Source organism: Mauremys mutica, chromosome 8, assembly GCF_020497125.1.
Source record: "Mauremys mutica isolate MM-2020 ecotype Southern chromosome 8, ASM2049712v1, whole genome shotgun sequence".
NCBI lineage: Eukaryota > Metazoa > Chordata > Testudines > Geoemydidae > Mauremys > Mauremys mutica.
The window spans coordinates 37615924-37630774 of record NC_059079.1 but is presented as its reverse complement, the minus strand read 5'-3'; the positions used below and the strand labels follow the sequence as shown (position 1 = coordinate 37630774).

At 40.9% G+C, this 14851-nt stretch overlaps 1 protein-coding gene across 1 annotated transcript in view; it reads right to left on the bottom strand.

The window, feature by feature from the left end:
- The window catches only part of PALMD (palmdelphin), a 66337-nt gene that overhangs the window by 29283 nt on the left and 22203 nt on the right, over positions 1–14851 (bottom strand). The window contains exon 3 of the mRNA XM_045027135.1: positions 5517–5562. Within this exon, the coding sequence (XP_044883070.1) occupies positions 5517–5562 (46 nt within the window). The remainder of the gene's footprint in view (positions 1–5516; positions 5563–14851) is intronic.

The window sequence follows — 14851 nt, the reverse complement described above, 5'->3', positions numbered from 1 at the left end:
AAGACTGCATATAGGGATCTCTGACAGGGGTGTATGTGCCTCCCATGTGACTTAGGAAAAGGCTATGCCCCTTTACTGGGCCAAAAGTTGGACGTTTGGTTCTCAGACTACCTGAGCTGCCAAACGTGGTGGGAAGAGCTGTCAGGATGAGCCTAGCCTAGCTGCTAGGAGGAGGAACTGACAGCTGTGGAGGAAGACAAGAAAAAGGAAGTGGCATCTCCCAAAGGATTGCTCAATCTCTTTTTGGAAGCGAGAGGAGCTGGTCTTTACTCCACTGTCATGCCCGGGAAGTGCCTGATCCAAGCAAGAAAAGGAGTAAATAGGGGAATAGAAGCCTTCCTTGGTGCAAGGCGATGCTGTTTATATTTTGATCATTTATGAACATTCTGGACTTAGGGCAGCCTCTCCTCACCCCTTTGTTCATAAATGATCAAAATATAAACAGGATCGTCATTACAGTTAGGGGCCATCACTCAGGCAGCTGCCCTGCAGTGATGGTTTATTTCCCCCCTCATGACTGAGATGGAACGTGTGTGTTTGACTGATGTTGGACCTGCCTTAATGGACATGTAGCCCCAAGCCCCAGGGGTTGCTAGTGTCCTGCCAGAGAAGCCCTTCACTTGCTATTGAAGTCAGCCACTTCTGGTGTGAAGGCTGTCAGCGGTGTGAAGGCTGTCAGCTGTGTGACTGTTGGTAGGAACAGTACCTGTCTAGGGGACAGCAAGTGATAAACACCTAATCAATTGGAAGTACATGGGGAGGAATGTAGCTTGGCAGAGTATGATTGCCCCCATGTTAGACTGTAGTAAGTGAATTAGCATTGACACACTTTCTCTTCTGAAAAGTGTCAAATTACAAGCGGGCATAACTTCTGTTTTCCATCTCCCTGAAAGGTGCTACTGACCCATCTCTGTAATACAAGATACAACTTCTAAAGGTGAGTTTATATTTGGAATATAGCTTGACACAGTCCCTATAACACTTATCCATCAAAGATTCTTTGTTTCTGCTGTAACTCATTTAACCTAACAATCAATGGATTTAAGATATTAGTGTGTGATGTTTGTCAGCAGCATCTATTATAAAATGTGCTTTGTCTAAGATCTGCTATCATCAATTTCTTACTGTTCTACTTATCCTGATTTCAAGAACATGCCATCTCTGAACTTCACAGCTTTCTTTAATACAGAACTTTCCTAATATCACTGTATAAGTGTCTCGAATTAATCCAATTGTTAGATGAACAGGTCATGAAGTCAGCCTGTATTTACAGAATAGGATGCAGAAAGCTCAGTCATTAGGAAAGTTACTTATCACGGTCCTGAAATCCCACAACATAACCCTCTCAACAAAAATAAAACTTTATAATTCTTTTGTGCTCTCATCCCTCCTCTACGGCGGTGAGACCTGGACACCATACAAGTGGCATATCAAACAGCCAGAGGCCTTCCATATGCAGTCTCTGTGTGCCATTATGGGGATCTGCTAGCAGGACAAAATTACCAACCTAGAGGTTCTCCAAAAGTCAAATGCCATAAGCATTGAGGCCATGCTGATAAAGCTCAACTACACTGGGTTGGACATGTCATTAAGATGCCTGAATATTGATTCCCCAGAAAAATTTTCTGTGTAGAATTGGCACAAGGACATTGAAATCAAGGCCGCCCCAGAAAGCGCTACAAGGACACCATCAAGAACAGCATACACTTTGGTGCAAAAAACCCGAATGATCTTGAGAAGGCTGCATTAAATAGATCAGCCTGGCAGCACACAACATTCAGAGCTTTCCAAGCCTTTGAAGAGGACAGAAATAATCGATTGTTTGTTGCAAGGGAAAAGCATCATACTACTGCTATAGCTACCAAGACGCTCATCGATGACTTTGTCTGCCCAATCTGCTCACGAGCATGCGTTTTCATGCTTTGGACTTCAGAGTCACTCCAGAATCCACAAAAAGGGAGAGCATGAAAACGTCATTGTCAAACCGACGGACTACACACATTTACAGACTGGTCCACTTTCTAAGGGAATGCATTTTCTTGATAGTCACATTTTAAGCCAGAGAATGCACCCAGCTTAAATTCATGCTAAAATATACCTGTGTTAACTTTGGTACAAATAATAAATTATGAAAGATGCCTGGGGAGTCCACATACTCACTAAAAAAACCCTTATTTTAGTATTAAGAGGTCAAAGTAAACAATCAGGCGGCCAAATACACTTTCAAAATGACAAAAATCCTCCATTAACAATCATTTCCTCTTGAACCATTTTTCTCTACTGTTTACAAACTAACACAGAAGAGTGGTGTATAAGAATACTGTACAAAAAGGCAATCATAAAGGGATTAAAGTAGAATGCAAAGAAACAAACAAACAAAAATCCAACTGAAAATGAGATCAGTGTACAACATTAAAAGAAGAAAACATTTTTTTAGTGAACACCATGCACTTTGCATGTTTCCTCCTATGCTCTGCTTCATCAGGTTTTGTTCTTGCATCCTTCATAACAGCAATAGCCACAGATAACTCCTCCCTAAGTAACTACCCATTAACCAAGTAAAGTAAAACACATTTTTGGTGCTGTATGTACGCCTGTTCATCTGAAATTGATTGCTGAATACAGTGGGCCGAATTCCACACAGAGACTGAGCACAGGTGCAGCCTTCTAGTCATGAAAGAATTTAAGGCAGGTTGGGGCATTCCCTAGGGTGCACTTTGCTGTGCTTGTCTAGATCTTACTGCAGTACAGGTTCTGCATTTTAAATAGCTGAATAAATGTTAAGTATTAGTCAACTGAGTATGGACGTTCCCCCTTGAAGATTCAGCTTACAGGCAAGAAGCCTCTTAGCGCTCTTCACAATGGAGAGAGAGAAGCCCTGTTTGTGTGACAGTGAAGAGGTACCTATGCCCCTTTCTCTCATCCATATACCAAAGTGGGACATGGCCCGATGCCTTAATTTTTGACTCCCATTATAGTCTATGGAAGTCTTGCCTAACTAAATACTCAGGGTCACCTTAAGTCCTTCATAATTCATGTGCGGAGGGGAGGAACCCTGTGCAAACCCTGGGGGAGGGGAAGGGAAGAGACAGCAGTCTCACATCATGGATCTTCCAGGCTAACTGTAAATGGTTTTGTGGTTCCACTGCTTGTGAATGTGCATCTCTGGGAGGCTGGAACCAACGTTTAGCCACTCTCCATGATCCCCTCCACCACCAGAACCAGAGAAGTATACTTCATAGGAAAATACAGACCCTTTCAACATTGTCTGACGCAGAAGTCCTACTGCACCCCTAGTCTTCCACTCCCAGCAGTTCCAGCTTCTTCTCCTGTCTGCTAGGCCCCACAGCAGAGGGTCTGTATTGTTAGGGCTATCAGAACAGCTAACGAGCCAGCCTGTGCCCCTTTGCTTCTACAAGGATTCCTAGGAGTGCTTGTTGCTCATCCAAGTAGACAATAGCCTTTTGAGGACATACCCTCATCTCTTCTGCAGGGAGGGAAATGCCACCCTAATGGGATGAGGCCAAGGAAACACCATGATCTAAAACTGTTCCGAAATACTTCCACTACTACTTTTCTCATGGAAGGGAGGGCTTAGCCCTGGTTTTTGTCTCAGTATCAGTTTGCTACAGCAAATATTACAGATTCTATAGTTAGGGGCAAGTACTTGCTTCAGGCAGCCAGTGCAATAAATAAGAACCTGGCTAAACCCTAGGCTTGACTTCCCATGTCTTATAACAGGCAGCATAGGGTATAGGAAGTGGTCACAAGTCTTTAAAAACTGCTTCTCAAGTGTTTCTAAGGAGAGAAAAGTTCAACCCCTTCCAGCTATTCCATCTGCTGGCCCTCTAAAAAAACTTCTCAGCTTTGAGGCTGTGCGCTGAAAACCAGGTTCCAGCTTGAGCCTGGTCTAGACATCATTAAAGTTAATGAAAATCCATCCAAAGATCTTAGGGGGGAAATGGATCAGGCCTGAAATGAATATGCTGTTAGCTGTACTTCCTGGTGCAGTGGTTTTCAAGCTGCGGGTCACGACCCAGTACGCGGTCACGGAATGTAAAGCACTGGGTCACAGCGGCTCTGGTCAATACCGCCAACCGGGCCGTTAAAAGTCCCATCAGGGGTGCTGCCTGGCTAAGGCAGGCTAGTCTCTACCTGTTTTGACACCGCGCTGCGCCCCAGAAGCGGCCAGCAGCAGGTCTGGCTCCTAGATGGCGGGGCCACAGGGCTCTGCGCACTGCCCCTGCCCCGAGTACCAGCTCCACACTCCCAATCCCATGGGAGCTGGGGGTGGTGGTGCCTGCAGACAACCCTTCATTCCTGGCTTCACCCCACACCTCAATCCTCTGCCCCAGCCCTGAGCCCCTCACACATCCCAAACCCCATATCCCCAGCTCCACTGGGTCATGGGCATCAACAATTTTCTTCAGCTAGGTCGCCAGAAGAAAAGTTTGCAAACCATTGTCCTAAAGTCTAGTAGATGGGTGGTGTTTTAAGATGCAACAAGTAAAAACAAAGTCCAGTTCAACGCTTTATCAGAATTTCCATCTAGGATCCTTCATGTTTATCCGTGATGTGCTTAGTGCTGGTAGGTTTTTTTAATACCACTGGCTATTTACCCAGGCAATATAATCTATCTTTGACCGCTAATTGCAAGATCATATAATTCTAACCCATCATATGGAGTGTGGGGTGGGGGGCTTGAAAACAAAGGCATTGGTTTAAAGGTTGCCTGTAATTAATCAAACCTGAACTATCCTACTACAGATTTTCTTTTCTTTTTGTCTCATCCAGAGCTGAATTCTGCCCCAATTTAACCCTTCTCTAATCTAATTGATTTCATTGGGGGTTAAATCAGGGTCCTGTAGATTTGAGTGACTTTTTTTGTTGTTACATCAACTTCAGCCATCTATGCACCTTGTTTTAAAGAGATCTAAAAGCCCCCCCCCACCACATAAACATTCAAAGCAGAATTCTGTTTAGAGCAGTAATGAAGGTATCTTCTACAGTCTTTGGCATACATTACATTCTTTATAAATATCCCTCAATCTCTTGTTCTACGGAAAGCTGATAGCTTGGAATTCAGTCAGCCCATGCTCTTTCTTCTGACTTTTACAATTTAAGCTTTAACATTTGCAGAAACTAGCAATCCTGCAGTGTTACTTCATTCTATGATATAGAGGGGCAAAAAGATTTCAAGGCCCTAGTTACTTTTTGCCTGTGAAATATGGTAATTTATCAGTTGCAGAGCTTCTAGCTCAAGAAGACCGGCTTTTTGACCTCAGTGCACTGGATTTAGTCTTTAAACCATAATAAAATGGGTACTGGCAAATTTACTGTATCACAGCATATAACTTACAAAGCAAATAAAGGAAAAGTAACCAGTTCAAGCAGAAATAGATGCTTTTTTCTTGTTCCTTTATGGAACAAATGATTCTTCAGAAAACATACAATATTGTATTAATGCACTGATTTTTCTAAGCCTATCCTCATGGGTTCTAACTGTAAGCACTTACTGTTATGGCCTGGAATCTTTCCTTCAGCAGTTCAGCTTCTTCCATTCTGGAAATTAAAAACAGACAAGCGGTGAAGGGAGAAGAAAAGATACCATAGGCAAAGAGCCACCTGTGAGAGATTCAAGAAAAGCTGGATGGCTTGTGATCCTATTCCACAGCACAGAGAAGGGAGAATTTCTGACTTATCCGGTGAGTCTCTGAACAGATGAGCAGATCAGCAGAAGCAGACACATGTAATGAGGGTGCGGTGGGGAGGCAGCCGTGGAGAGTGCTGGCATGAGCTGACTGACAAGTTTGAACAGTGGAGCACAAGCCCTTTTCCTTCAGAAGCTGCCAACTCTTTGTTTTAATGTGCACAGTTAGCTGGCCATAGTTTCTTTAACTGTTTCATGCCCAAAGCACAATTTCCAGGAACATGGTACAAATGCACTCAGACACAAGCCACAATTCACTTTTCCTTATATGTATGTCTTTAATGAAAAAAGTGTACAGCAATATGCTGTAGACTTGAAAGCACCAATAACTGTACATAGTAAAGGAGTCAGATCCTCAGGCTTCAACATCCTGGCTAAGGACTACAGGGTCGGGCTCTCTACCTGAAGATCACCAGTATGCCTTTGAGAATTCTAGTGCTTGTGTTCTAACAGAGCTCTCGTATTGGGTGGCTATTCAGCTGAGCAGAATGAGATGTGTATATCTGTCATGTGCTTTGGAACTTGGTATTGTGCTGCTTAAGGGATGGTGTACGTTTTCACCTTTCTGGTTATATGATGGGGAGTGAGCCTTCTAAAATCAGACTGGGAAACCTCCAAAATGGGTGGAACTGCCTCAGATAAAATCCACTCACTGAAAAAATCCTAGCACATGCGTAAAAGCTGAAGCTGGGTACACATAAGATGTAATGTGAGTCTGGAATCACTTCAGCCCTCAGCAATGTGTAACTGTAATGTCTGCAAATACGCTGTATACAAGGATCTGTCAGTGTCTCCACTCTCTTTGCACTTAATGCACAGACACTAAATACACTGTGATTCAAATCATGGGATCACTTCACATGTAATGAGTTGGTGCAAGGAAATGACTTTCACCAATGCTGAGGAGAGATGGATGAAACTATTTGCCTGTTGCTCTGACCTCTCATTCAGTGAATGGTAGGTGTGTATGTTTTTATGCCCCCCTGTGCCTGGGTTGTTAGCCATAGGTGAGGTGCAGCACCAAACCTGCCTCAGTGCCACGGATCCTCTCTCTTTATAGATGTGTAAACCTCCAGCAAGTACCTTGGTGTTTCACTATCTTTCCCTCACCCCATGTTCCATTCTGAGTCAGCACCACCAGTACCTGCCTATAGCTCATCACCTGGATTTTGCTCCTGAACCATATGCAAGATCCAAGCTGCTTCCAACCCTACCCCCTTTGCCTCAGGCTCCTGACTTCACACTTTTTATTCCCCTGGCTGGGTCCGAAAGCTGCCCACCTACATAACTAGCAGTACATCACCATAATGGATATAGACCAGCTACTGACAAATGCTGAGATGCAACAGAATTGACAGCTTACAAGTGATCTATCGTAAGTGAATCTTCCCTCTACAGATCCTGATAGGATTCAATACTTAATTGCATATCCCATATTTATGCCATCATTTGCCCATGCATCTAAGCAGTATGCTTCCCTTCACGCAGAGTTTAGGGATGCATTAATGTCTTCAAGATCCACCTTGAACTTTTGTTCAAAATTTGAAATTAACTCATGTTCACTGTATGATGAGAGAACTAATTTTTTTGTGTCACTATTAACATGTTCTGCTCTTCCTGGTTTGGGTCAGCACCTAAAATTAAAAATACCACAAGAAAGGTGAAGTTTGCTGTTCAAAGCCTGAAGTACTGAGCTATCACAAGAGCCTGATTGTGCAAGTGTGGCAGGCCACGGAAGTTTGGATATGTCCAGATAAACATTCCCTTACGGATTTAAAAGAAAACAACTTAACTACCCCCATAGAACTTAATAATATCCCTGTTATAGAATCCTAGAGTGAGAAAAATAATTTTCTGTAACATGATATACTTCTATCGAACCTAATTACTTTTTCATAGACTCCTACTTGTTTCATTCTTATTAAAATCTATAGATGATCAGAGATCCCTTCTGGCCTTATGAATCTATAGAAATTGTCTTAAGTTTTGGATGCTTACCTGAGTTTTAGAACCATACCCATTCCTAAAGGAGATGAATGCTAATGACCAAGATAAAGAAGCCATTTGAGGCCAAATTCTGCTCTCTGTCATCAGTGGAATTCCATGGATGTAAAACCAGTATGGGTTCAAACTTGAGTTCAAATGGCCCCTTAATTTCCATGATCTTGCACCTCTTGTAATCATTCACACCTATGGAAAGAGTGTACAAAATTCTACCATTCTGAACTGGTTTGGTAACACTCTCTGGAGAAGTGTAAATGACTACACAAAGTGCAAGGCATTGGAGAACTAGGCCCAGTGGAGCTATTGAGGTAATCTTTTTCAAGACCAAGCCCCAAAATAGTAATTACATCTAGGCAGACAACTTGTATGCAGTGATTCAGCTAGATGTAGTTTGGGTGGCCAACTGACAACCCCCAGGAAAGCCAGCCTAATTTATGATCTGTATTTCCATTATATGTGTATAGTAAGCTTAAAACAAAGATTTGAATGTTCTAAATCTATAAGCAATTTTTTGTGGAGAAGGAGTGGCCCTGAGAAGCCCCCATTCTATCCAAGCTATTGGCCCTGATTCTCCCTTTGTCTGAACCTTTGTGAAGTCCTTTGCATAGTGGGTGTAAAATCCTGCCACTTGGATTTGGGACATTTTATACTTAGCCCTGATGTAAATGACTGCCCACGGTGCATGGGAACAGAATCAGGTGTTCTCGATCTACCATACCTCCAGCTGAAAAGAGCTAGATGAGACTTCCTTTGGTGTCTATCAGTATCATTCAAACTTCAACTATAGTAGATGCTATCAATGTATGGTAACATTTTCTTAAATTGCCTAAGTCCAATTGACTTTCAAAAGGAAGTAAGTTCCTAAATCACATAGTCTACAGGTGGGATTTATTAAAGAGTACTTTATTAGCAGTTAAGTGGCCATAAGGAGATGTACTAGCTGAGATTTAATGTTTTCTTTCCCTCATCTATGTTGCAGAGTTCAAGGTTACTCTAAAAAGGAAAGGCAAGTATGAGTAATGCTACTGGGCTCTGTAAGTGCCCATTATTATGAAAGTATTTGAAGTGTGTTTCTCAATTAACCTGTTGCTAGGTAGAATTTTTGGTTCAGCCACTAGGTTATTTTCCAGTTATGTTAATCCTATTCTAAACTGGATTTACATGGCAAAAGAAGAAATGGGCCAGCTGTCACTTTGTCTGCCCTTAAGCCTGCTTCACCAATAACAGTGCAGTAACCAAGACATTACATATTGTCAAATCAGTGGATCCAAACAGCTGTGCTTTCAGTCTGCAAGATTCCTGAAAGCTGACAGATAAAATAGTTTCCTTTGGAAATATCTTACCTAGTCCATAAATTAAAGGGAAAAAAAATCTTCTAGTGGAAAAGTGTATTTAACCTGTCTTTTCTATTGCGGGTGGTCATGTAATGTATATTTCTGCTTTGGATGGACTGATATTTTGAGTTACTTAGAAAAGGGTGATTGTGCCACTTGATCTGTCATGCAAATCACATTCTTTTGTGTTCATCCCCTTTATTCATTTGTTTCCATTTTGCCATGGATTCCTAATGTAGGAGTCAGATTGCCTAATGTGTATCCAAGGCAAATGGTGAAACAATTGCATTATACAGTCATGTAATGAAGTGGGTGGGAATTTAGGGGAACAGAACATTATGATAAAAGTTCACAAGTGGGCCTGAAGAGACACATTCACAGCTGGAAATGAATATGGATCTTGTTTCTGAGATTTGTGCTCCTAAAAGCAAATTCTAAAGAGCAGCACAGAAAAATCATGCCACATCAGTCCCTTCACCCACTTTTCCATATCCTCGCTTATGGCTTTTAATGGTAATTGTAAAAATAGTGTTAAACTGTGTAATCCAGCATAACTGAAAATAGAAATGGGCCCTGAAAACTGAAATTGCAGTCTGAAGGGAAACACTAAACTAAATCAAAAGAGAATTCTGTATTATTGAGGTTATAAGCAACTCCTCTTAATCAACAGGTAATAACCCCTTTGTTTGTTAGGGAATAGATGTTTGACTACAGTTATAGGACCAGATTTGCAGTGGGTGTAAATTAGCAAGATCCCATTAACATCTTTATATTTTTTTAAAAGCCAATGGAGTGAGTCCAACTTACACCAGCTGAGGGTCTAGTCTCTCTTTTCTGCTAAGTGCTGTTATTGTTTTTAATAGGGTAAACTTGCCTTCACCATGAGTTTGTCTATATGTAGCTTTAAGTTTGTCTTTTTTGGGGGATGGGGGAGAGACAATAAATTCTAGAGTTGTGGGCCTCTCTCACTGAGAATGCCTTGCCACAGCCTTTTGTTAATTAAACCAGAAGGCTGCTGGCTGGAGTGACTTAGCTGACCTTGAATACCGTAATACCATTGAGGAGGACGTGGTCTCTTGCATAGCCAGGATCCAAGCAATTTAGTTCTTTAAAGATACTAATAGAACAAGTAAGACCATTCTTATGGGAGATTGACAGGAAAAAAAACAATGTTGGAAGTCATGGTGAATTTATGATAAATAAAAGCAGCTTAGATAAGCATAAAAAAACTTCTGGGCACTTTCAAGGTCAATGGCCAATTTCACTGGTATTCTGAAATGCACTTCGGGCTGCTTCATCCAGCTGTGCTTTCAGAGTGTTGTGGCATGGGTCGGTTTTCATCCAGAGATATGCCCTGATCATTTTACCCCATCTAGAACTTTTTTGTGGTTTACAGAGGCTCTTTCTGACCAACAAGCACACCAATGAACAGATGTTTCACAAGTAGGCCAGAACAACCTGCATATGAATTGGATATTTGGTGCACTGGCAGACTTAGGCAATGAGAGAAGACTCAGTTACAGAAACATAAAATCTTAAATGCAAGGAATGGAAACAAATAACACAGGGACAATACAAAATGGGAGGAAGTTACCAATTAGCAACACCCAGCACATTAAAAGGAGTTTATTTTCATTGGATCTTGATACTGCCTTCGGAAAACACTTGTATCCACAAGGACTACAAACTGTGAGTGGGATTGGGAGTGGCAATGGCTCATGAAAGGATTCCATAATAAGAAATGGTCCCAAATATGAGCGAGCTTTAAAACTATTAGAAGAACTAGGAACATGAGGCTTTTAAAATATCACCTTAGAACATGGGTAGTTCCTGGTGGTGACTGAAGAGTTTATGAACATTATTAGTGACTTGTAATATTATATATTTTGAAAATGGAATGTTTTCCAACCATACCCATGGTATCACCAGGCTGGGAGATTTGCTCTGACTCCTTTTAGCTACTGTTAACTTGTTTGCAGATGTTCCCTATTTTACAATTACACTACAGTCTGTATTCTTAAAGGTACCCAGTAGATTTAACATATTACCCCGTATTGGCTTTCCATCAAATTACATAGTAATGTAAATCAATTTCTCTCTCTCTCTCTCTCTCTCTCTCTCTCCTTCTTAGGTAATAAGGGTGAAGTCCTGGCTCCACTGAAGTCAGTGGAAAAAACTCCTATTGATGACCCTTGGTGTCAGACTTTTCCAGAGCTCAGGTCCAGACTTTCAAGTGTTTAGTACCCAGCATGTTGAGCTACCTTGAAAAAATCCTGTTTTCCTTGCTTGCCCAAGCAAGCCCACACCCTGAATCTTTGGGAGGAAGAGCTCTGAGTGATTGTTGCTGTTGGTGGAACTCCCTTCCTGTTTCTATTCATAACCCCAAATCTGTTATAGCTTTTAAACTAAACTAAAGAAACACCTGTTTGCCATTGCCTTTTTGATTATTTTAAAACTTTGATTATCTTGATCATGTTTATAGTAAAATGCCTTGTCAGAGTTCATAAAAGATGATATATAAATGTTACATTGCAGATTAATTTCTCTATATAATTGTCCTAGGAATATTTGCTTAGCATAGCACATCCTGGAGAGTATCTACTGTGTATATATCTGTGTTGGATCTATATTCAACATACCTGTTATTACACAGATTAATCAACCTCAAAAAGTGATTGTACTAACTGAATCTTGTCCATACTTTTTTAGGATATTCAATAAACTGACCAAATATATTCAATTTTTTTGAATCATTTCCATGGTTTACCATATATTCCTTGGCAATATAACAATTAATGGGCCATAAATACCTGGAAAAGCATTTATATATTTCTGAAAATGGAAATTCATCCAAAGAAACTAACAAATGGTTTCTATTTTGTATTTAAATGTCCCACTTCAGCTGAAACTTTAGTTTAAAACAAGTTGCTCTTCTGATATGAATATGGGAGGTTTTTTTTAATAGAAATTGTTCAAGTGCCTAGATCAGGGACAGGCACTTTTTATATAAGATAGCAGCCCTTGAGCATGTTGTGGGATGTGTTGATTGCAACTGAGTATTTTCCAACTGCTGCAGCTCCATCTAAGAATAGTGCAGGACTTAAAACTCCACAATGCCAACTGTGCTGGGAATATTTAGAAGCGCGCTTTGAGACTTAAGCCTTAGTTGTTGTAGTGGAGTTGTTTCATTTTAGCCGAAATCAAATACACTGTAAGTGAGGTCAAACCCTAGGGAATGGAGCAAAGCTCACATAAAAGCACTATGCTGCCCGTGCGCACACACACTAGAGGGCTTGAGGCTGAGCCTATGCAGCTGGGTTGCAGCTATTCAAACAGAGCATTGAGGGAAAGCAGATGTAGCCTGCTGTTCCCCTTCCATGTGGGGTGTTGGCCCAGTAGATCAGTAGTGTGTGGGTGCACAGTAAGGGGCTGTAGAGATCCATTACTGAGATCTCCACAATGCTCAGGAATTAGCAGTGTCCCTCTGCCTAGGAACTCTGCTGGTTATGGCCTCCATTTCATGGCTAATCGGTTTTAAGTCTTCTGCAGGTGTGTAAGGCAGCTCAGGATTTCTGTACAAAGGTTAGGGGTCAGTCCTAATAGTCGTACTTGGGCAAAATTCCCACCGATTCCAGTGGGAGTTTTGTCTTAGCAAGAGAATGATTGGGACCTTAAGTAAATTATAAAGCTCAGTGGAGGTGAGTGTCCATTCTCTTTCTCTCCAGCCCCAGTCCTTTTAGATGTAACACTGATTGTGGAATGCTTAAACTTACTGAAAACATTCATGCAGTTGTATGGCCTGCAAATATGTAACACGTGTAGCTACATATGAAATAATGTCTTTGGATTATCTGCACTTGTGTTACAATTATGGAGACTTTCCCAACAGTACTTTGCTTAAACCTTCCCCTAGCTTCAAAACATATCGTACTTACTTTTGGAGCTTTGGTCAGCTGTGTAACAGTTGTCTAGCTACTGTTTACTTCCTTTATGCACCCAGCTGTTTGTTTGAAATTTAAAACTGTTTGAAAGAATGGTGACTTCAGACATCTGTCAATCCCTACCATGCTCTTAGTTCCACACTATCCTGTAGAGTGTGGGTGGTCAGAAAACCAGCTAACACGGGAATCTCTTTGCTTAAGCTTTTCATAGTACTAAAGAGGAAAAAATAAATGGCAGGAGCTAATGCATAACATTAATGTAAGTGGAGCAGAACAAATTATTTGTAGCAAGTAACATTCTCTGCAAACCAATCCTGATTTTTTTTGGCTAATGTATTCAATATTGGTAAGTATCCACCAAATAGGCTGAGAATAACTTTCATCCCATCAGTCATTCTCAAAGAATTCACTTCAACTCTTCAGTGTTCTATATTTGTAATGCAGTTCATGTCACCTATATTACACAGGATTGTTTCTGCTCACTGACTGGATGACAGAATCTCTTTAAATAATGGAACAGTGAATAGCACATCTTCATGCTAACATTTGCAAAAGATTCATGAATACCTGAAATAATCTAAAATACTTGTGAACAACAAATGTCATCATCTCACAACTAACAGGAAACTGAACTTCTCACTTTTATTCTCTAAAATTATTCACAAATTACACAATTGTGTATTTATTTAACCAGCTTTTATTGTGACCAATATCACAAAATAGTGAGAACTATATAGAAGCAAAGAATGCACTGTTTAATGCTGTTGTCTAGTATTGTCCATTTATGACTTTTATTATTAATTTCACAGACTAAGTACTATTAATTACTTACACCACTATGTTTGGTAACACTACAGCTAAGCACCAGATATTCATATTCCTCTCATTTTCATTGGCTGAAATCAGGAGACACTCCACTGAAGTCAATGGAGTTATACTGGTTGTACACCAGTCTCTTCAATAATAAGGCCCAGTATATTACTCCCGAGGGCATTCTGCTCTGGGTAAGGTATCCACTGGTTACATCCACCTTCCTTACAGCATTGTGGAGGCCTGGTAAATGGGGACAATAAGGATAAGATTCAGGATATGTTCACACTGAAGTCATAGGGTGTGACTGCAGCTTGTGTAGACAAACCCAAGCTAGCTTTAATTTAGCTAGCTCAGGTCCCGATGCAGCAAAGCTGCAACTGCAGTGTAGACATACTCTCTATTTATATGTTTGTATTTTTAAAAGTATGCAGTGCAGGTAGATTTAAAGAGGCTGGCTCCTAGGGTAAATCTGAGCACAGGACTTGGTGGGTCCTAACCCTAACCCTAAATTTAAACTGGAGTAAGAAAGCTAAAGTTTGACTTTTTAACAGCATCAATTTAGACAATGATGCAAGAGGTAGAGGGCATTTCCTAGGACTTAATGACCAGCTGGAAGGACTAGATGGCTTAAAACACAGCCAAGGAGCCTCATGTGGCCACTAATCCCCAGGAAATGCCCCACTTCAAGGTCATTATTGTTATAAGCTGATTATTTTTAACAAATGTAATTGTATGGAATTTATTTCATGGCTGGTGCAGATCTGGAGAACTAATTTCTGTTAATCATCAGGCAGACTCCTGAATGCATCTCCCAGAGTTTATTTTAAAATTCCTTGTAGATCTCAGTACAGTATTGACTGACAAAGTTACAGGTTCCTTCCTGGATATTAACTGCAATACACAAGCCTGAATAAGTAAAATTAAATTGACTCTTAAGTCCCCAAACCACCTAAAGCTCTCATTCTGTCCCCTTTAAATATAAAACTTGGGTTCTATTCCTGGGTCTGACACTGGCTTTCTGGGTGCCAATGGGTAAGTCACTTCATCTT